This window comes from Acipenser ruthenus, chromosome 27 (genome assembly GCF_902713425.1).
Source record: "Acipenser ruthenus chromosome 27, fAciRut3.2 maternal haplotype, whole genome shotgun sequence".
Taxonomy (NCBI): Eukaryota; Metazoa; Chordata; class Actinopteri; order Acipenseriformes; family Acipenseridae; genus Acipenser; species Acipenser ruthenus.
In genome coordinates, this window is record NC_081215.1 from 17,343,584 (window position 1) to 17,367,464 (window position 23,881).

At 37.5% G+C, this 23,881-nt stretch overlaps 1 protein-coding gene across 1 annotated transcript in view; it reads right to left on the reverse strand.

The window, feature by feature from the left end:
* Positions 1-1,289: 1,289 nt before the first annotated feature.
* Positions 1,290-23,881, reverse strand: part of LOC117431991 (solute carrier family 22 member 18-like) — a 47,729-nt gene continuing 25,137 nt past the window's right edge. The window contains exons 6-11 of the mRNA XM_059001774.1: positions 15,867-15,994; positions 13,758-13,853; positions 13,033-13,130; positions 5,191-5,292; positions 2,543-2,663; positions 1,290-1,640 (exon numbers count right to left, since the gene is read on the reverse strand). Of these exons, the coding sequence (XP_058857757.1) occupies positions 1,456-1,640; positions 2,543-2,663; positions 5,191-5,292; positions 13,033-13,130; positions 13,758-13,853; positions 15,867-15,994 (730 nt within the window). The 3' untranslated portion in view covers positions 1,290-1,455. The remainder of the gene's footprint in view (positions 1,641-2,542; positions 2,664-5,190; positions 5,293-13,032; positions 13,131-13,757; positions 13,854-15,866; positions 15,995-23,881) is intronic.

The following is a 23,881-nucleotide window of genomic DNA, read 5'->3' on the forward strand; positions in this document are numbered from 1 at the left end:
TATCCATTCTTGGGTGCTTTTAGCTGTGTGTTTTGGGTCATTATCCTGTTGGAGGACCCATGACCTGCGACTGAGACAGAGCTTTCTGACACTGGGCAGTACGTTTCGCTCCAGAATGCCTTGATAGTCTTGAGATTTCATTGTGCCCTGCACAGATTCAAGGCACCCTGTGCCAGGCGCAGCAAAGCAGCCCCAAAACATAACCGAGCCTCCTCCATGTTTCACTGTAGATATGGTGTTCTTTTCTTTGAAAGCTTCATTTTTTCGTCTATGAACATAGAGCTGATATGACTTGCCAAAAAGCTCCAGTTTTGACTCATCTGTCCAAAGGACATTCTCCCAGAAGGATTGTGGCTTGTCAATATGCATTTTAGCAAATTCCAGTCTGGCTTTTTTATGTTTTTCTGTCAAAAGTCCTCCTGGGTCTTCTTCCATGGAGCCCACTTTCGCTCAAAAAGCGACGGATGGTGCGATCAGAAACTGATGTACCTTCACCTTGGAGTTCAGCTTGTATCTCTTTGGCAGTTATCCGTGGTTCTTTTTCTACCATTCGCACTATCCTTCTGTTCAATCTGGGGTCGATTTTCCTCTTGCGGCCGCGCCCAGGGAGGTTGGCTACAGTTCCATGGACCTTAAACTTCTTAATAATATTTGCAACTGTTGTCACAGGAACATCAAGCTGCTTGGAGATGGTCTTGTAGCCTTTACCTTTACCATGCTTGTCTATTATTTTCTTCCTGATCTCCTCAGACAACTCTCTCCTTTGCTTTCTCTGGTCCATGTTCAGTGTGGTGCACACAATGATACCAAACAGCACAGTGACTACTTTTCTCCATTTAAATAGGCTGAATGACTGATTACAAGATTGGAGACATGTGTGATACTAATTAAAGAAACGAATTAGTTTGAAATATCACTATAATCCAATTATTTATTCTCTTTTCTAAGGGGTACCAACAAATGTGTCCAGGCCATTTTAGAATATCTTTGTAGAATAAGCAATAATTCATCTCTTTTCACAGCTTCTTTGCTTTATTCTATGACATACCAATGGCATGCAAGTATACATGATAAAATAGCTTTTAATTTCATCACTTTTCAGGAGGAATGAAGCATTATTTCAATGAGCTGTAAGGGTACCAACAAATTTGAGCACATCTGTATATATATATATATATATATATATATATATATATATATATATATATATATATATTCATGAAATTAAATAATAGAAAAATTAAATAAAGTTTAGGTAAATCCTAAAACATTACAGTCATTATTATGGCAAACCATCAGGGGAGAACAAAGCATTGTGGCAAGCTTGTTTTGAGGTTTCAGTACTCCAAAGACTAATACAATGTACTTTAAATCACACTAAATTCTTTTTGTGCTAATGTACATTATACACATAAACAAAACCTGGATTTTCGTTTCAGTTATACAGTTCAACTTTCAACTTTGCTGCTCTTCGGTTTTTCTGAAGTTGCTTTTCAAGAGGTAGAGAAAGAGCAGCAGATTGACTAAACACTGTATGTAACCAGACAAGACACCGTAATTCTGGTATAGAAATCCTCCTATGGTTGGACCGACAGTCCGGAGCAGTGCCTGGACTGAGGAGCACAGCCCCAGCATTGTACCTGGAAAACAAGGCCACATTCAATGAGCGTCACCCTACTGTACAGAAATAGGAGGTATTCAACTGGGTTAATAAAATAAACTTCATAGGAGCTTTCTAAGTGTATTCTGTGACAGTTTAGTCTGTAACTAAGACTTTTAAACTTCAAAAGGGCAACTTTGTATAGTTGTGCAACAACAAAAACCCAAACTAATGTATTCTTCTTGTTTGTATCATTTTCTGTTTCTGACAAACTGTGGCGTCAATAGAGTTCTCTGAATGACGTCTAACCTCCAACATGGTTTATATATTTGTATCTATACGTCTAGTCATTTACCATCTGGGATAATGTCCAAAAAAAAAGGAAGTCATTCCTGCTTCAGTAAGAAAGAGGAACTCAGCGGGTTTGTAAGGAGCCAAAAATGTTTGCATTATAATTCCAGTTTAAATATTTTCCCCTCCCATAAACACAGGTGCTGTATGTTTATACTGCTGGTAACCGGTTTTGAAATTAAAAAAATGTATTTCTTATGATAACACTTTCAAGACATTTAAGACGTAAACATGCGTAGTACAAGCACTATAGCTGACTGACGTGGTAATAAAGTTCAAGTTGCAGTAATAGGGCCATAAAATAACATGATCTATTTAATATTTTTAGGTAAACTAAAGAAACTACACTGACTGGCCAAACATAAGACCCGCTAGCCCACCATGCGTAGCCCCCCCCCCCCCCCCCCGATGCTCAATTGGTAAGTGTTGAAGGTTTTCTGTGATTTGGGCCACTGTATCACGTCTGTTAATGTCATATGTAGCACACGTTTGTGGGCATGATCCTTTAACAAATCAGTCACTTTTTCTTTGTCTACGAGGTTGAGAAGTTCATTGCGTTTTACTTTGGGTTTTTAAGTTCTGAAAACTCACCAGTGTCAGAAGAGGGAACACTGTTTGTTACGATGGTGTCTGTGATGACATTGAACAGACACAGAGAAAACATCATTGGTATGACAACTGCACAGAACTCTTGTACATTTGTCATCAGTGCCTGCAATATAAGCAGAATACAATATTAGAGCTGAAGCAATGCTGGGAATGAGAAGAGGCAGTTTGGCCAAGCAAACCACTTGTAATGATATCCAATTTCACTGGGCAGGATTGAAGTAGCCCGACAAGGCCATGGAGAGAAGAGAGAGGCTGGGCCCTCGCCTCAGGGGTCCAGTAAGATTCAGTTCTTGGGTTCGGCCGGTGAAAACGGGATTCAGCAGTGGAATCTGAGGCTGCCCGTTGATATTCTCTGTCTCTCTGATCAGTAAGTGGTTTGCAGCGGTGAAGCAGTTTTTAAATTGGGTATAACAGGGAGAAAACTGATGAAGAATTAATTTTTTTTTAAAAAGCACACTACCATTTATACAAAGTAGCTTGTAAACTAGGATTGTAACATTTTTAGACCATACATCAAAAATTACATCAAAAATGTAATTATCGTCAATCATGTTCAGATTCTTATTAATTTTTTTTTCTGGTTTGTAGTTTTTTGTCTCTCAATTATTTGCTGTCTGCTTTTTACATGTTACCCTTTTCCACAGCAGCGGAGGGACTGATTTCAAGGCATTTTCTGATGCCCAGTTTAATTGCATTGTACTTAAGACCCCTACAGCGTCTCTTTATAGACAAATCAGTTGTCTATAGGAAGAACAAAAAAACATCTCAATAGCAGTGGCACTGATCCTTTATAGCTATAGATGACTCTCTGCAATATGTATATCGATACAAATATTTCAGTACAATAAATAATCAAGACAAACTACTGATAATATTACGACAGCAGATTATTGTTCTAACCCTATTGGACGCTGAGATTACACCATGCAGTTTTGCAGTAATTATCAGTTATTAAACTGCATGCTTCCTGTTTCTGAGGGAGATTGTCAGCTCATGACAGAATGCTTTTAATAAAGACTCTTCTGAATAGGGAACGCCGGACACTTGTTTCACAAAGCTGATAATTACACCCTGAGGATACATGACATCCTGCAAGCAGTAGACGAGAAGAGTGGTGGGGAGGCTAGGGGACACAGTTTGTGATGTTGATTCCTATAGCAACAGATTAGCACAGCAGTGCAGGAATGCGAAATATGCGGCTGGTAAAGTTCTAGAGTCTTCTTGCTAGGTGGGTAAATGTTCATTTTCTTTTCCGGGTTTGTTAGAGTGTTCCTTTTGAAAGGGTTTTGATGTTATGTTGCGTCTGGGTGTAAATTATAAAAAAGGCTCAAAGGTTAAATGTTTTACGGTCATGCACTCATCAACGTGTTGCTGTAGGTCAGCATGAGTTTAATGGCACTTTATCTGACCAATGCACTCCTAAAACTTCTAAAACTCTCCACAATATTCCCTATGGTCACAATTTCTTAAATGTATTTTTAGAATGATGAAACTCTATTTATAAGGTGACATTTTTTAAAGATGGAACTCATATTAAAAGATGAAAGCAAAGCAGGAGAAATAACCTTAAAACGAGCAAAACTGATGAAGGGGGCCTACCTCGGATTTGATACAGGTGAAAAAAATAAGAGAATTTGGCAGTAGACAATTTTATTTCTGCAGCTATACCCTTTGGTAGTTCCATTAAAGGTGAAAAATTTTCCATAGTAAATATGTACGTTTTGGCTGTGAGTTGTAGACAAAATTCCCATTTTATAGACCCTTGTATTTTTCAGGAATAAAATAACAATAAACCTAGCAAGAGTTTTCTGGGAACAATAAATGTAACGCTGTGAAGTTTCTTCTTGCTGTGTTTATAGCATTACGCTGGTTCCTCTTGGACAGTCTGCCTTTGTTTAGGCACTGGCTTTATAACAGGTCCCTCAGTGTTCATAGTTAAAGCTTTAACTGCCTTACAGTACAGTGAGGCCCTTTCAGAGGGCTCTTCTGGAGAACAGCAGAACTTGGCACAGGCCAGCATCCTTTACCGTAACTGGAATAACTCATAATGTGAACCATCTGGATTTGCACTTGAAGTGCTTCTTTGCTGAGCTGGAGTTGCTGTCAGAGTAGACTCTTAATTCTTCGCTGTGGGGATCCTGACCTTGTGGAGAATGCTTGAAAGCGACACTTGGTATTCTAGCTAATGTATTCTTGTTCTTGTTTAAATTATCTTTGTGTTATTTTGCATAATATAAAACTCAGATGTTTAAAGCACCACTGTGACCGCAATAGAGCTCTCAGAATCATACCCCCCCCCACCAACCACATCTGGTACACCAGAGTGTAACCATTAAACTGTCCCCACCTGCAACACCCTGTTCTATGTAGTACTTCTTACTGATATATATCTTACATCTACTTCAGGCAGAGTGTTGCAGAGAGGACACCAGACGTACTTGGAGGTCAGACATGATTCTGAGAGCTCTATTTCAAACTCGTTTTAAAAAGTCACTAGGATGAGATTACTAAAACAGAAAATAACACAAAGCACATTTTTAACCACAAGAAAAACACTTAAGTTAAGACTGACTGGAGAATTCAGAATACACTCACATTCTGTAATGTTTTAATGAAGACCTACAGCTTACCCGAGCCAAACCCACAATGCTAGCAGTGCCGATTGACAGCAGGAGCAGTGTTCTTTCAGAATATTTATCCGTCAACCTTCCAATCACACCACCCTGGATAACCTAAGGAAAAGAAAGGACATGAAATATCTCTGTGTGGCCTTGCTGGTTCCATTTGGTGTTTCCCCCAGACTCGGAATGATGAAAGGCAGAGATATACTCAGCCGAACACAGTCCTGACCTGACCTCAATTTCCACTCTACATTGATCTGAAATAAGAGAAGAATTGCGGTGATTCTTTCTTCCCACAAGCTCCCCTTTGAAATTGCTGCAACAACAACAACAACAAAAAAAAATTGATTAGTTTGTGTTGAGGCTAAAAAAAGCCTTCAGAAGCATTTCGTTCTGGGTTCTCTGCATGTCAGTGATGAATACAGGTCTGTCAAATATAATGGCTATCACCTGGTGACATCAAAAGCAGCTCCCGCTTCAGGGTTAAAGGGTTAATGACAGCCTGTATCAAATTTCAAAGTTAGGTTTTGGGCCTACTGAAGAGAGCAATACAAAAACACTAGTGGTGAGGAATCTAAATATCAGAGTTCGGCACGAATACCTCTTTCCTAACCTATTAACTTTTTTTATCTTCTTAAATCTTCCCTGTCTTTTGCTTCCATTCAGTCTCAGATGTGCAGTTGTGAAAGAAACACATGTTACAGCAAACCTTTTTTTTATTTAATTTTAAAACAGGATATTTGGTACTACAGTAAGTTAAACAAAGTTCATATCTTCATTGCCTTCCTCTCTAGAGTCCGTTTATTGTTTCACTTCCTAGGTTGTTTCACCTCGGCATTGGCTGCATGTCAAACAGTAGGGGGGGGGGGGGGGGGGGGGGGGGTTCGATAATGATGTGTAGTTTTGCTAGTATTTTAAAAATCTTGTTCATATTTCGTTACATACAATATTGGTAACATCGACACCTATTGGTGGACGCTGCTTTAGTTATGCAATATTGGCATGATGCATAATAATAGAAGATTCTGTACAAAAACAAATGTTCTTGTTCATGTTTGATCCTTTTTGCATGAGCAAATCATCTGCATCTTTTTTAAATATTTTTTTTTAGATTGACCAATTATAATTATTTTTATTTATTTTCCTCCAATTTGCAATGTTCAATTATGTTTTTTCTCCTCACCGCAGCGAGCCCCCCACACAGCACAGACGTTCTGAGGGCGTGTGAGCATCCTCCGATCTCACAAGCCTAAAGCCAGAATCGCTTTTACACCGAGCAATCCAGAGCAGATGTGGGTGGGCTACCGATCCAGTAGAACAGAGATGCGCCCTGCTTTTTATCCACTCTGAATGTGCTCGGCGTCTGGCCAGTAGGGTTCGCTGTTGTGCGATGAGGAGAAGCAATCCCATAAAGAACTTGATTGTAAATGTTCCTTATATTCTTATGTATCTTTAAAAAAAAAAAAAAAAGTTATATTCTAATCTTAAACTAATCTAAATGTTTTCCTGGAATATAGTGACTTGTGATAAGAAATGGAAAGCATAAACTGTAACCCCCTCCCTACTTCTTATCAGGCTTTCAGCACAATTGTAATCTCATTTGTCGCTGGTAAATTTGCCAAGCTTTGTATTTCTTAATCCACATCTGAGGATTACTACCTAATACTGCCGTCTTTGCAGGGGCACATTTGTACAAGTTTATGTAACAGCCTGCACTCTGAACCAGTGGAAAAAAGTACAGCAAGTCCCACTGGTTACCCAAGTCAGACTGCTACAAGCAACCAGTCTTAATATCACTATCAACAAATATTTTGCCAGGTGACTGGTGAACTTCTGATAAAGTTTTCAGGTCTAGGTTATATTAAAAAGGTATGATTATTTTAATTAAGTGATGTAGGTCAAGAACCAAGAGATCTGAAATATCAGTTATCTAATGTATTCTTGTTTAGAATCCCTTGGGAGAAAATCAGGGGGAAAAATTATAATTGAAAACACTAAATTTATATTAAAAAAACAGATAGTTTGTAATATGTATCCTGCAGTGCAAATAGTGGTTTACAGATGTTGTCTTGTGTATTTATTTGTATGAAAGATTGTGACTCATAACTTCTGAAAGCCTTGTTTGATAGATCGGAAATTTTGTATACTGGAACACAATAGTGAAGGAACAAACTGGCAGTTACAGAATTTTGTAACAAAGGGTTCCCCCAAAACACCCTAAAAAAACTAGGTGAAGTTTTTGGCAGTAGTATATCTTCTATACAACCCATAAATACAAAATATTTCCCTTGTGTTACAAATGGTTTTAGGTCTCAACCAAATTGTAATCTTAACACAACCCGATGTAAACCGATCAACTGAAGATGAGCAACTATGGCATCTCTGTGCGAGTGTGAGGATGCCATTGGTTTAAATTGCGCGTAGTTGTGTTTGGTTTATAGCACTGGAAATAAATAAGGTGAGAGAAGGGTGCGTCACTTCAAACACCTCTCTTGTTCAAGAGGCACAGCTGAGGAACTTCAAGTCAAACAAACATAGGAGGTTAGCATACATTCTGAGAATAAAAAAATAAGCTTACAGTAAAATTATTTGTAGAATTCCAAGGTATGGCTTGTTGTTTTAGACAGTGAGAAAGTCTTAACCTTGTAGTGACACTGTGCTCATTAGTGTCAGACATTGTCAATATTTAGCCTCTCTCTATATATATATATATACTGCTATTAGGCTATATTGTTTGGACCTGTTAGTAAAGTAGGAGTTATTAGAGGTACAGTATTTTTTATTGCTGCCTTTTGTTTAGTCGCATAATTTCTGCAGAAGACAGTGATTATGAATCAAGGATAGTAAAGATTTTTTTAATAAGTGTATTGATTGAAGAGCATTAAAATACAAAGTTCCTAATGCCAGATATGTGTACGTGCAGTAATACAGCCAGATTCATCGGAAAACATTAATCAAATAACAAAAAAGCGACATAAATCAGAAGCACTAGAAATTGAAACTTGAGTCCATGAGAAAACTGTACAGTATTACTGAGACACACAAAGCAACAGATCCTTAGCATGTGGGTTAGGTGAAACTAATTGTCTCCCTGTAGCCCCTTCTCTCCCTTTAGTGTCTTTCAATACTTGTGTTTCACAATTTAATGAAATTTAAAGCCGTGAGAACCCCTAAATGAATTTGTTCATGTAAAGCAGGCTCTATGAAACAATTGCATATCATATATCTGTCGTGCTTGTAAACTGCTCCAGCAACAATGGAAAGACCCTTCGAGGCTTATTGTGGGTGAGGCGGGGAAGCATATTAATGTTGCATTGTGCATCGAAGCCCATAGAACATCATTGTGCATCACTGATATGCTTCCCCATCACACTTCCTCACAGTATTTCTTGCTGGAATAATTACTTATCATTGGGAATAAAGATCTAAGCAGAAAACAACCCTAGAGAATCATAAAGGACACACATAATATGATATTAAAAGAGGTATGAAATTAAATATTAGGGAATATTAGGGAAAAAACTGATTGTCCCCTGCAGCCATCAGCTACCCATATCTCTAGTGGTTTTCTGGGACACAGTGATCCTTGATTTCTCATTCTGTGATATAGATGCTCCAATTAGCCAGGCACCCACGTTATCCCATGATGCATAGATATGCTGTAAGATGTTTGTAAGAAACGGCCTAAAGAATTGAGCATATTGTGCTTCAGGAACAGATTGGATTGTAAACTGTAAAACTTTTTCTGATAATGGTGTTGTAGGTTTTAAAAAAAAATAAATATAAATTTAAAAGAGACACATGCACTTGCATGTCCTGTTTTATTTATTTATTTATTTATTTATTTATTTAATTAATATATTTCTTATTTGGAAAAGGCTACAAAATGACTCCCCATAAAATACCTGTAAAAAAATCCATTCTCTTAGAAAATTTGATCTGTTAAGTTCAGTAGCAGCTCTGAAAAAAATACCATGAAAAAAACTAAGACATTTACCATAATGTGCGTGTCTTTTAATGCAGGAAGACCTACGTAGTGGTGACAATAGCTAAGATTAACTGGAATTATTTTGTCAGCTCTGACATTTAATTTTGACAAAAGCTGTTCAATACTTTCCACAGGAGTTATTTACACATATTGTATTCTATGGTGTGCTCTTACCCAACTGTGCTCATTCAAATTGTATTGTACCTTTTTAGGTGGCTGCTTGGATAATTATTTTTTTTTGCTACCCAGTAACCAAGCAGAGGGAAGGATTACCCTTTGTTTGTGTACTACTGTGTGTCTAAGCAGACTTAACTGCGTATTCTACAGGTGGGAAAACAGAAATATTGCTCCCCCATGAAATAGTGTGGAAAACCTGCTCTGCCTACTTGACAGCATTTCCCCTTGCTTTAAAACCGTGTTAATGTAGGAAGTCATTGCCCCACACCGTGTAATGTGTCCTTCCTATGACCCACTCTGTACTGGAATTTACTCTTTCATAAACAGACAATAGAGAGGAAGAAGACTGACGTATCCAAAGCACAAGACGTCACCCAGTTTTATTTATGAATGGCACAGGTGAGATGGTTTTGTGTGACTGAGAAACGCGGAAATCCACCCAGCAACTAACACTAACATTACACTGCAGGCAGGATAATGACCATAAACTACAGTAAGACTGCTACTGATCCTGGAAGTGTGCCTAGAAAAAAGTATAGCAAAATGTAATGTGAATGACGATCACCCCCAGCTGTAAATACACAACTAGAGCCATCAGGAACACGAGAAAGGAGATCGGCAAGGCCGACATCCACTGTCAGCAAAATGGAAGACGGATAAAGACGGACAGTTCTCTCCGTTTACCCCCAATTACTTGCAATAACTTCAATAAAAACCTTTTTGAGTTTCATCATAACTGAATAAAGTGTTCTCTTTCTTGTGACATGCAGACAGACAGACGGCCTCCATACACCCCCAGATTATGATGCGCTTAATTTGTGCTTAGCATGTTTCATCAGAATTATGACAATCAGGATCTGCTAGATGCATAAAAAATTGAAAACCTGCAGACAGACAACCAGACTGATAGACAGCCTGAAAATAAAGTTACTGCAAAATAGAATGTCTGTTTGTGAATAAAGTGCTTGTTTGACTGTAAGGGACTTGATATACAGTGTAATAAAGCTACACTGCAAGGCAGACAAACGACACAAAACTGCCCATCTTGTTTAGATATTGAAATCTGCCTGAAATCTTCCTTGTTGGGAGCTGGAACACGCCACTAATTTGTTGAACCCTCTGAGATTTTTTAGTAAGGGTAAAACAACAATTGAATCAGCGTTGAATCAGTAGAAATGTTATTTTCTTACCAGTTCAACACTGAGTTGTTTATGCCACTTAAAACATCCTAATTCGATAATGAGATTCAAAGGATTGTTAATTTGGTAATTGGATTTGGTTTATTTCTCTTTTGTTACTTTATTATTATTATTATTATTATTATTATTATTATTATTATTATTATTATTATTATTATTATTAATTTCTTAGCAGACGCCCTTATCCAGGGCGACTTACAATTGTTACAAGATATCACATTATTTTTACATACAATTACATTATTTTTTACATACAGTTGGGTTTTTACTGGAGCAATCTAGGTAAAGTACCTTGCTCAAGGGTACAGCAGCAGTGGCCCCACCTGGGATTGAACCCACAACCCTCCGGTCAAGAGTCCAGAGCCCTAACCACTACTCCACACTGCTGCTTCGTTCAAACAGTTAAAATGTTTGTCTCTCACATTGTGGGAATGTTGTCATGAGTTCCTCAGAGTTTGAGTTTGAAATCCCACTCACACTGTTATAAGTGAAGATAGTAGTGAGGATTGAAAACATGAAAGTGGCATTAGAAAAATAAAAATGCAAAAAACAAAAGGAATGTGAACCAGGATCAGAGAGTAAAGTTATTGATCATTTTGATGAACCTAAAACAGATGAAGACCTAAATATCATTGTTAGCGATCGATTTGCGAGAAGTAAGTGGGCTGTAAGCTTGTTTGAAAGGTGGTTAAAGCCAGGAAAGAAATGCAAAAACAGAGTTTAAATCTAATGTCCATATAATTGATGGAGATTTACTAAGTGGTGATGAAAGTTATGTTTGAGATGTGTAATACTTTAACTAGTTGTTGAAATGATTGTTGCGTAATGAAATGGCGTTCGCTTTTCTGTTAAATTGTTCTGACTGATTTTGTTGACGAATCCACAGTTTTCTGTGTATTTGTAGCACAAACTGTGGATTCATTAATCAACAATATATCTGCCCTGCACTCCCCTTCTCTTCAAAGGCATCTTTGTTAGAAGATTCACAGAATGAATCAATTAAAAGATCAAAGGGTCACAAATTTTGTAAATATGAATAAAGTGTATTTAAGATGTATATCTCACAAGGTGGCATATAATGAAAATGGTACTGAAGCTAAATACTGTATAAATGGATTTTGAAACCTTAGGGTCTTTAAAGTAAGTATGGTGAGGGTTATTGAGAAAATGGCGTTAAAAATGACTTTCTTGCATGACAGCATTAAATCATGAACCTGACGGTTGCTGATAACCATGTGTAAGTTCCCCTTCAGGGCACGAAAGATGAATCATTGTGGCATCCTGCATAATTTGACTTCTGCAAGAATGCAAGAGCTATATTTATCACAAGGTCACTGTAAAAAACAAAAAAAAAATAGTTAGTTTGAAAGATGAGTAATGTGATCGTTTGTTGCAGTTATAAGGCGACGTTCAAATTCGGCAAATCAAAATTAGGGAGAAAAAATATCCCTTGGGAATGTAAACAAACTGGACTGTGAGTAAGGTCTTCTTTCTTATTTATTGGCTGAGCAAGAGCAAAATTCCACTTAGCTCTTTCAACACTGCAGATGTTTGTATCTATATGTGTATCTATGCCCATTTGTTTTTTCAGTATAGTACACTGAAGCTGTTTAAATAGTTATCAAGGGGTAGTTTTCCTGTAAAATGACTTGCTGACCCTGAGGTCAATTTCCTTACACTGCAAAAACAGATTCTCCAAAAAGCATGTTTGATCATTCCAGAGTGGCAGGGCTTTAAGCACAGGGTGCAGACCTAAAATAACTTGCTATTCAATACGTTAAGGGCTAAGAACCTGCAATGCATGAGTTCACACACACAAAAAAACAGAATTACAAACTTCTCGCAAAGCTGTCAATTGAAGACCTCCCCACAGCTTTACAACAAACTGTAAAGCTGGACATGAGAACTACTTGTCATTTAACACAGATTTAAAAAACAAGCCAACTCGTTTAAAGCCCTATCACAATTGATATAACTTTAAGAATAGTTATAAACGGTTCCTAGAAAAGCAGAATTGATGTGATTTGATACAGTTTCTTCATAGGTCCCAAGTTCCATCAACTGGAATGCTTATCCAGACTATTTGCAATGAGGCAACATGGGAAAGGGGCATTTTGGACAATCATTAATTTGACTTAAATTACTACAATTACATTTGAAATCAATAAAAGAAAAAGAAAACAACATTGGTTAATTTAAAATCATTAAGAACCCCTCAATGAATGGGGTGTAGATACAATCATATGTTGATAATGACAAACTTCCCTCAAACAGTGATCTTATGTATATGTTTTATGTTGTGGAATGCACAAAGACTGTCATGGGTCTGTGGGTTTTAATGTAAATTTGCAGGTCTGACCTGCGAAATGCGGGCCACTTGGGTGGTCTGTTCTTACAGACTTGATTCTTTCATTTTCCATTTACACCTGAAGAGGAGACTTTAGGAGTCTTGATTCAGTAAGTGAAGCTTTTGTTTGATTCGCTTACCATTTGGACGAGCCCAAAGTAGGACAAGAGGTACCCTGTCTGCTCAGCCTTAAGGTGGAAGAAATTCATGGCAATGATGGAGAACATAACCTGGAAAACAAATGAGAGGGAGAGGAGAAATAGCAAGGCAGCTGGGTGCATACTGCTTTAAAAGCAAGACACTCAGCAAATATCAGTTTCACAGAATATAAGCTGCAAGGTTGGTCAATAGATGCATAAGAACTTCAAGACAATTTTTACAAAAATAAAAACACAGCTTTGTGACATCTATAAAGCACAACTTTGTATCTGCTATCCCTTTTGAGATCCAGGGATTCATAACTCACTAACCAGTTACGCTGTGGCACGGACATTACTTTTATCTTTGTTTTTAAATAATCTGGAGAAATAATGTGGAGGTTAAACGGTGGTTTAAGAGTTCTCACAAGTACAATTCAACATTTTTATGGCTTCGTTTCACATATTGCTACATTCGCCAGGATCGCATTGACATCCATGGTCCCCAATAGGTAATCACGTGATTAAACTTGAGCAAGGCTGTGTGTGCAGAGAGTTGAGAGGAGATACCGTCAAACAATCTCTATTCAGCTGCTCTTTCTCGCCCAGTGTAGGTCCATAATGAAACAGATTGAGAGATACTGCAGTGTTTTGGGATTCTTCCAATAAAAACACTTTCAGAATGTGAGATTGTGTGGACGGTCCTGATGCAGTAGTGCTCTGATAGTTACCTGAAGGCAGTTCTGAAATGATCTTGATGGTGAACATCTCCCCAACTCCAGGGAACCTCATCAGCCTGGTGATGTCACTCAGGCTGAACACAGCTCCCGCTCCCACCTCTAGGAGAAAGAATATATATATATATATATATATATATATATATATATATATATATATATATATATATATATATACACACAGTGCCTTGCAAAAGTATTCAGACCCCTGACCAATTCTTTCATATTACTGAATTACAAATGGTACATTGAAATTTCGTTCTGTTTGATATTTTATTTTAAAACACTGAAACTCAAAATCAATTATTGTAAGGTGACATTGGTTTTATGTTGGGAAATATTTTTAAGAAAAATAAAACACTGAAATAACTTGCTTGCTTAAGTATTCAACCCCTGTGCTGTGGAAGCTCCCAGTTTACACCGATGAAAGAAATTGCCCTAATGAGGACACAATTACCTTACCATTGGCCTCCACCTGTGAACCATTAAAGTTGCTGTCACATTTTCTGGATAAAAACCCCACTGTTGAAGGATCATTGGTCAGGCTGTGAATCTGAAGGAAAATGAAGACCAAAGAGCATTCTACAGAAGTTAGAGATAAAAGTAATACAAATGTATAGATTAGGGAAAGGGTACAAAATAATATCCAAGTGTTTGGGTATCCCAGTGAGCACAGATGGATCAATAATCAGGAAGTGGAAGCTGCATCACACCACCCAGGCACTGCCAAGAAAAGGCTGTCCCTCAAAACTCAGCGCTGAAACAAGAAGGAGACTTGTGAGAGAAGCCACAGAGAGGCCAACAATCACTTTGAAGGAGCTACAGAGTTCAGTGGCTGGGAATGGAGTAATGGTGCACCAGTCAACCATATCAAGAGCTCTGCATAACACTAGTCTGTATGGGAGGGTGGCAAGAAAGAAGCCGTTACTCAAAAAGTACCATCTGAAAGCACGTCTGGAGTTTGCCAGAAAGCATGAGAGTGACCCAGCTGCGATGTGGGAAAAGGTTTTGTGGTCAGATGAGACCAAGATAGAGCTTTTTGGCCAAATCTCAAAGCGCTATGTGTGGCGCAAACCTGACACTGCCCATGCCTCAGTACACACCATCCCTACAGTGAAGTATGGTGGTGGCAGCATGATGCTGTGGGGATGCTTCTCATCAGCAGGGACTGGGCATCTTGTTAAAATTGAAGGAAGAATGGATGAAGCAAAATACAGGGAAATACTGCAAGAGAACTTGCTTCAGTCCGCTAAAAAACTGAAGCTTGGGAGGAAATTCACCTTTCAGCAGGACAATGATCCCAAGCACAAGGCCAAAGCAACATTGGAGTGGCTCAAGAACAAAAAGGTGAATGTCCTACAGTGGCCCAGTCAAAGTCCTGATCTCAATCCCATTGAGAATCTGTGGCACTATTTGAAAATTGCGGTCCACAAGCATCGTCCAACCAACCTGAACAACCTGGAGCAAATCTGCCAAGAAGAATGGGCCAAAATCACTCCGACACTGTGTGCAAAGCTGGTACGTACTTACCCCAAAAGTCTTAAAGCTGTTATTGCAGCGAAAGGTGGCTCTACCAAATACTAATGTGTGGGGGGTGAATACTTATGCAAGCAAGATATTTCAGTTTTTTATTTTTCTTAAATATTTCCCAACATAAAACCAATGTCACCTTACAATAATTGATTTGGAGTTTCAGTGTTTTAAAATAAAATATCAAACAGAACGAAATTTCAATGTACCATTTGTAATTCAGTAATATGAGAGAATTGGTCAGGGGTCTGAATACTTTTGCAAGGCACTGTATATATATATATAATTTTAATGTATTATATATATATATATATATATATATATATATATATATATATATATATATATATATATAATTTTAATGTATTTTATATATTCATATAAAGCTTTTTTTTGTAGCAAGATACCAAAAGTGTCCATTTGGTGTGGAATGACCCATATATTTAAAGTGATTGTAATTCTGTTCTTTGTATGATGTTCTCTGTTTTAAAAAAACAACAACAATAAACTGAATTAAATCCCTAAACCACAATTTTCCATTGTGTTTGTGGAATTAACATATTTACATACAAAAGGCCTTACTGTCCGTGGCACTATCTGTTTCTGCCCATTTCTTGGTGTGGGCAGGGATGAATTTCACCACCAGAGCAGCGTTGAGGAGACTCCCTGCTGCTGCAACAAACGCTGCAAAGGATTCCCTGAAAAATAAAACCAGAGAGGTTAAATATGTTTCGTACGAGTTGATGCATGTAATGCACAAACATTCATTTACAAATAAAAAAAAGCATAATGACTCATATACTATTTAAAAAACATATATGATACAAATGGTTGTTAAGCATAATTATAATTTCGACACTGTATAAAACAGCCATTTTAAATTCAATCCATGTTTTTATTCTGGACTTAATGGTGTTTTGGGGGGAATTCCATTGTCAAGTATCAATTTCTTTACCACACGCATCAGATCATTCTGTAGATGAGGTCAAAATGCCAAAAAGAAAAAAAAAAGATGTATTTTACAGTGACAACTAGCATGATTACTGTAGCCATTACAGTAGGTATCCTTGTGATGCAGTCGTTTTGTGACCCCCGGAACCTTTCAGCGTCCCCAACTTTGAGAACCACTGACAGACCATTTGTACTGTATTAGAATCTTCATTAAACTTTCAAAACAGTTTTGTAACATTTATTTTACATTAAGCAGATTGCTGTTTCTCCCCACACAAGTATTTATCTATATATCAGTCTAGTTTCATTTTGTATTTACAGGTTCACAGTCATTTTGACAAAAAATACCGAAAGCAGTAGTGTTGAGTATCATTTCAACAGATAAATAGTTTATAAAAGCTGTATGGTATATTTACTGCACACAGTATAGTATAAGTGTGTTGAGAGAATAATAAAACATTTCAACACAAATTAAAGTCATGGTTTATACTGTGAAGGAAAGAGAGACAACTGGAAGTAAACACTCCGGCCTGCACTATAAATGACATCCTAGCCAGAGGAAATGCCATTCCCTCTATCATCCATCCACCCACCCCTGCAGCAAACCTGAAACAGCTTACAGATTACAACATGGAAATATGATACAGGGGAAACGCTGAGTAACAGCAGAAGAGGCCCACAAGAAGCAAAAACCTTATCGAAGAGATCCAACTCAAACAACAGATGACTCATTTATTTACCATGTGGAGAAGTGGAACACTGTACGGTGACTTACTCAAATGATATGCATCTCCATCACAAAACTTGTACATTCCTTTTCTTGGGTAATTTAGAAGAACTGACTGAAGTAAGCCACGGATTATGCTAAATCCTGGGGTTGTATCCAGCAGTGTTGGGGAAGTTACTTTTAAAAAGTAATCCCTTATAGTTACAAGTTATTTGAACAAAACTAGTTACAGCAATTTATATGGAAAAAAAAATAACTAGTTAAAGTTATACATATGCAACTAGTTACAGTTACTTGTGCTGCTATAAATAGTATGTGTGTAGGAATGTAAGGTTGGCAGGGATGGGGTTAAATCTGTCCTTATCAGCAATCACAGGTGTGGCCATTCCCCAGGTAATTGGTGCTAATTGGGGGTGTGGCCACATGAATAAAAGAAAGCCTTTGTTTGTTGGAGGGAGTAGATGAGTGTTTCATGGGCTGTGTTTGTGTGGGAAGGTGAATGCCCAGCCTGATATTAGTGTTTGTGGTCAATGTTGTTTTGTTTAACTTTTTATTTTGACCCTTGTGTCGGTTAATTTGTTTCAGTGTTTCGTTTTTGTTGATTTAATAAACATGCACAACAGCTCTTTAAACTGCAGCTTTCCCTGACTCTCATTCCTGAAGCTGTCCTTTCACAGTTACAGTGACTTCTCAGGCACAGTTTACATTTTACAGAGATTTTTTCAATATGGTCAAGCTGCAGCTCGAAATAGTCTTGAAATGAACACAACACAATGCAGCCCAAGTTGGCAGTATTTCCCTACAGTTTAAAGACTGTAATAAAAATACAGCGAGCCCTGCTCTTAGAAACAACTCCAGCTTGTATTTATTGTTAACAATGTTGAGCCAACTGAAGCCACTGCTTTTCTAGAAATGTCAGAGACTGTACCCATGGCTGGATTCACCGGCTGTCAAGTGTAATTAGGGGTTTCTATCACACTGGAGTCAGCATAGGGAACAGTGAGTTAAAACAATGGCAAACTAATATAACAACAAGCTCCCAGACATCTGTATGATACTCCAGTATTGTTAGTAGCTGGGACTATTAGAAATGTTGACAACATCACCTTTATTTCTGTTGTACATTTCCTTATAACCAATATTTATTAAACATGCGCAGCAACTCTCAAAACTGCCTACTTCAGGTTGACAACAATATATATAAAAACTGACTAATTGAAAAATGTGACATTTGAAAATCTAACATGAAATACTCTACTACTATTATGGCTTCAGGTACACTTTTGCAATATCATTTTGTAGTTTCTTTGATTACATGATGTTAAATGATGAATGATGTCTCAATCCTAACTTTCTAGGCGATGCAAAACCTTTTTGCCATAGCTGATTTTGTATTTTCAATTTAAGTTTGTCAGGGATGGGGTTAAAATGTGCAGAGTGTGGCTGGTGCTTAATTGATTAAGCACCAGCCATGTTTCTTAATTTTTGGTTCACTATTACCATGTTTTCTTTTGCCTTTTTCCAAACGAGTGTTCATTTTGTTTTGTAGCCCTCCTCGTTGGGTAGGGAAGTCATTTACTTAGTTAGGACCTTTCACTGCAAGAGTTTTGTTTGTTTATTTTTCTGTGTGAAAAGTATTATTTTGTTACTTTTTGGATCCCAAAATAAACATGCACAAATGCGTTTAATATTCTACCTCTGGTGTCATCTGCCTGCCTCTACCGCACACATTGGTCCATACTTAAACGAAGCAGTTTCCAATCACTAGGGGCACACTTTCACAATATGTACAGGTATGTATGTATGTAGGCCACCTCAGTAAAAAGCCCACATCATTTTAAAAACTGGTTCTGTTGCTAATACATCAGTGTGTCAAAAACAACACCAAGAAAACCTGATGATGAACGCAACTGCATATTTCCAATCACTTTTTTGTCACCAGAATAGAAACGTGTGCCTTTCCTCTCATTTTTCTCATTCCACTGTATGTACAGTACGTGGCAGGCTACAACTGTACAACTTAAAAATAAAAAGTGTAATGGCTTCAGGGTTTGTTTTAAACAACATGCCAAAGTGTCTCCATGAAGATCAAACAGAAAAGGATGTTTTCTCTTGAACACTGGGAGCGAAACATTACCTAAAATCACTTTGGTACAACACTGTACAGCTTCCGCCAGCCCACAAGATTGTGAAACTCTTCCAAGTGGAATATCTCTACAGACAACGGATATATTTCAGATAATGCAGCATAGATTGTTCCAGGTGGTTTTTATTAGTTACAGCTGCACTACTTAAAGATTGGACATTTCCAATTGAATTTGGCCAGTCTTGGTAAGCTGGTTCATTAACTGCAGTTTTAAACACTGTGCATCAAGTATTACAGTCCAGCCTTTGTGACACGTCCAGTTTAACTACAAAATGCCTAATTACTTCTTGAGGGTAAATTCAAATATTTGTAACTACTAATATTAGTTCCGAATTCATACCCAGTTTGGCATAGCAACATTTCCTGAGTGTCACCTCCCTAAGTTCAGCACAATAATATAAAGATCAGCTATTTTACAATTTTTTTTTTTTTTTTAATGTACATTTTCAAAATATAAACATTTTCGGCTGTATATAATAATATCCATATTTTGAAACAACATAATAAAAAAAATAAAAAAACATATTAGTCATATGAAAATGTGTCTGGACCAAAATTATATGGTATAACCGCACAAAACGATGCATGACCTAACAAAATGGAAGAGGGCTTACACAGGAGATAGGCCCTGGTATTCAGGACTGTTTTAGAAATCAAATGAGGTTATAATATCTTTTATCAATGTTACTGTCACAACTTCCCATGCTGGTGTATAGTTATGCTGATTTATAAACATCTTAGTCCCCCACAGCTTGCAGTTATACCCGGAGACAGGCTCATTTACTGTATAAACACTGAATAGCTGAACTTTATATTTCACATGTATATCTTTGACAAGGATTAAAAGTTTAGGAAAGATTCTGAACGTTTAATGCTTGGAAAAATGTTTAAATGTTTAAACTTTAAACTGTTGACATCCACAGCCTTGTATTTGAAATATCTGCATTTCTTGAATTGACAAAAAAAAAAATGGAGAACCAGAACATTTTCAGCACAATAAAATGGGAAGCAATGTTAAAAGGTAAAAAAAAAATCATAATAAAAGGATTTTAAAAAGCATATACTTTAATAACAATCTATTTTCTCTTCAACAAAGTCTAGGAATTTCTAAATATATTACATAGTGAGTTGAAAAAAACACTGAAATGCAACTTAAAAAATCTCTAGCTCCAGGGGCCTCTCTACCTGCATTAGCCCTCATTCCATTGACACACATGCCACAAAGTGAAACCTGATTCCTAATTCTCCTCAGTTACAGACAAAAGAAGAGATGCAATTATCAGGACTCAGCCACACAGAAACCCTCCACGGCTGGAGCAGATTGCGTGACAGAATGTGAGTTAGGAATGTTTACAGTGGGATGGAATAGATTTGTTCAGACTTGATGCAAGGCCAAGCTGGGGTGCTTGGTTGGTTTCTCCAGAGTGTGTGCATAGCAAGGGCGCAGTACTGTAGCTGGTATTACTCACAAAACCATTAGGAAACAAAAACTTGCTTCAGGTCACGGATCTCACATAAAAAATACAGACGCCCTTATCTTCCACCACGGCTAAAAATAAAATAAAGGCTGAAGGCTCCCTTTGCCTTTAAAAGGTTATTTTGACCTGAAAACTAAGCTGTTATCTGATAGTGGAAGTACAATCTGGCAGCCCTTAAGAAAAACAAATGCTGTATGTTTTATTTGGCTTCAGCCAACTTCACTAAACGTCAGTCCTTCTGATGTTTAGTCCTGGCCTTCCCGAATTGATTTGGACGAAGTGCTACATCATTGTGGGATAGTTTTGTGCAGCATGATCATTGTTTGTATCTATGAACAAACAAAAAACCATGTGTCCTCATTAGGTTTCCTGCTTGGGTAATTCCAGCTCAAACGGAACAACTGGAGTTACTAGTCAATTCGTCTTTGTGGGGAAGCCATTGACATCTACTTTAAAAGCATAATGCTTTTTGTCTTGGTCATTCCAAACATGGAAACAAAGGTCCTCAAAATGGTCGTTTTTACTTCCTTCAGACACTTGATTTGGGGCATGAGGTCCACAGCTCTTGTTCTGCATACACCTATCCTGAAGCAATTCTCGCAGTCACAGGTGGTTTTTATATAATCTCCGCAAAGAAAAGAAACACCTCAACAAAATGTGGTCTACCTGAGCAGGAATGACCCATTTAAATCTACTCTACGACAATGATCCTAATAATATTGCTAATGCTAATAAAGTGGATTAATATGTGCATTGTGCAAACTAGTCAAATATTATAATCCTCCTGCACATAAAAATACAACTTTTATAAACACAAAATGTATTGTATATGCAGTATATAGCTATTGCAGTATATAGCAATTTGCACACAGTGACTGAAGGGGATAGATCCAAATCTATAGTGAAATATTATTTTCCAGTACCACAATGTCAATACACCAGTACTGACCAACAATCCCCCAGTGTAAAACCATGACCTCAAGTGGTGCAGTCAGGCTGCGTGGGTGGCAGTGTCCTCAGGGTGAAATCCTAATGCACTGCATCATTCCTTAAATTCAGCAGCAACCCCTCCCTAGCTACGCCTTCCTATTCCTGTCTTGAGACCAGCTATAGACAGCAATCTATCTGTAGGATCAAGACACTCACAGCTGTTCCATCTTCTACCGGTGGAGCCTTTCCGCTCACAGACAATAAGGGCAATAATTGGAGCCACATAAATCAGATGAACTTCTGATCTGTTGTGAGTTATTAGGGGTTTATTACAGAAAGGTCGTTGCTGCGTGTAGATATGTCCCCAGTAACCAGACACTGCTGTTTGACCACTCCATTTATTATATGGTCACTTTTAATTTGACCATCCTTTACCCCACCAAGATAAGATGCCCTTGGGTTTGATTATAGCATTTTCATTTTCTCACACACCTAGATTTAAGGTAGAAAGAGATTTGTTTTTGCTGCATTAAAATCAGGGTAATAGTGATGCTAGATTTGAAGTTGTCATACTGTTTATTAGGCTAACTATGACATAGAGCAATTCCATGTATGTGTATATGTACGTGTGTGTTTGTTTGTTTGTTTGTTTGTGTGTGTAGGTAGGTATACAGTGGCAGCCTACAGTTTCCCAAATCATGCAATAACAGCTTCTTCAGAATAATAGCACCCTGCACGCAATACTGCTAATTGTGGCTGAAACAGAAAGAAAATTGAACAGGGCAACAGGTATCAAGCATCACAACAATAGTCAAACAACAATGCAACAAAACAACATATGGGAACAAAGGAGACTACAGCATAATAACCAAAAATAAGAGAGTGTGCAGAATGGTGCCATTGTTTGTTGAAAATGTCATACCCTTTGGAGCTGTTTACCAAGAACCGGCGGTCATTCATTTAAAGACTGACGCCGGATTAATTGTAAAGACCATCTGTGTGTGTGGTCAGTTAATAAGATAATTAACCACAACTTCTAGAATCTGTATTCCCGTCACTTCTTTTTGTTTGTTTCTTTTCACAATTCAAAAGCCTCCGTTTGGATTTTCACTGGAGGAAATTTTCCAATGCGAAAACAGATTTCCTTTCTCTTGTGCTTACTGTCGGTTACAGTACAGTAGAAAATGCTTTTGTGAGTGAGTCACCCAACTCCCTTCAAAGAAGCATTATTATATTCCAGCATAATTACAAGGGGTGGGAGAGTCCAGGGAGCCAAGGAAATGAGCTCCTTTGACCCCAGTCTGAGCGTTAGCACACACTGGGATTGTGTGCAGTTATGTATGGAACTTCTCCTGCCCTTCCCTTCATTCAGAGCTATAGTGGGTGCATTAGGGTTGGAATAATCATTTATTGCAATATTGAAATCACTTCATTTGTTTAATGGTTATGACTGAAAAATCAATAACGATCACCTTATTTCTGAAGGCCATCTACAGATAAAAAGGACCAACGCCACTGCTATCAAAATGTTTGGTGCCTCTGTCTTCCTGTTAATGATTGGGATGGCTGAATCCAGATAGGGGGTCTTCTCTTCCATTATGGAATGACCTGCCTCTTTCTGTCAGGGAAGCAGGGACAGTACATCATGTTAGATTTCAAAATGTCACATTGTTCAATTTTTGTCCGTTTTTGTTTAAGTATACAAAAAATTACAAAACGGTATGTAATTCAATATGTTAATGTAACATTATTCAGCAGGTTTCATTCGACTTTATGAAGCAACATTTGTTAATTCTATAGGGTGATGCAAAACTTTTGGCCACAGTTGTAGGTCGTTTCAGCCAATCAGAGTACAGCCATTCATTTATTACACCACAACACCATGTAATTCTAACCTTAACTATGCACTGCAACTTCATTATTTAATTTGGTCTTGACTTTAAAATCTCTGCTACACTAATGCAATGAGTACACACATTATTCCTTGGTATCAAAAACAGTACAACAATTGTAATATTTCATTGTTTAATTTAGAATGCAATACATACAAGGAAAGGCACTTCTTAACAGTATAAAGCAAGCACAAAACTACCCAGCAACTACATTTTTTCTTTTAAGGTTTCTACTGGCACAATGGTTTTATTCCTCTGGCATGTGTCTTTTTCACTTGCTTTAAACTTGGGTGCAGAATATTTAACATGGTCTGTATAATTTGTAAATAAAGAAATAATGCTTTTAGAAAAAATAAATGTAATAAAATAACACAGGAGCATGAATGAGACTTGAAATGAAAATCTTATCAAAGCAAAGTCTTAATATAGTTCATATAGTTTATAAAAAGATATTAAACACT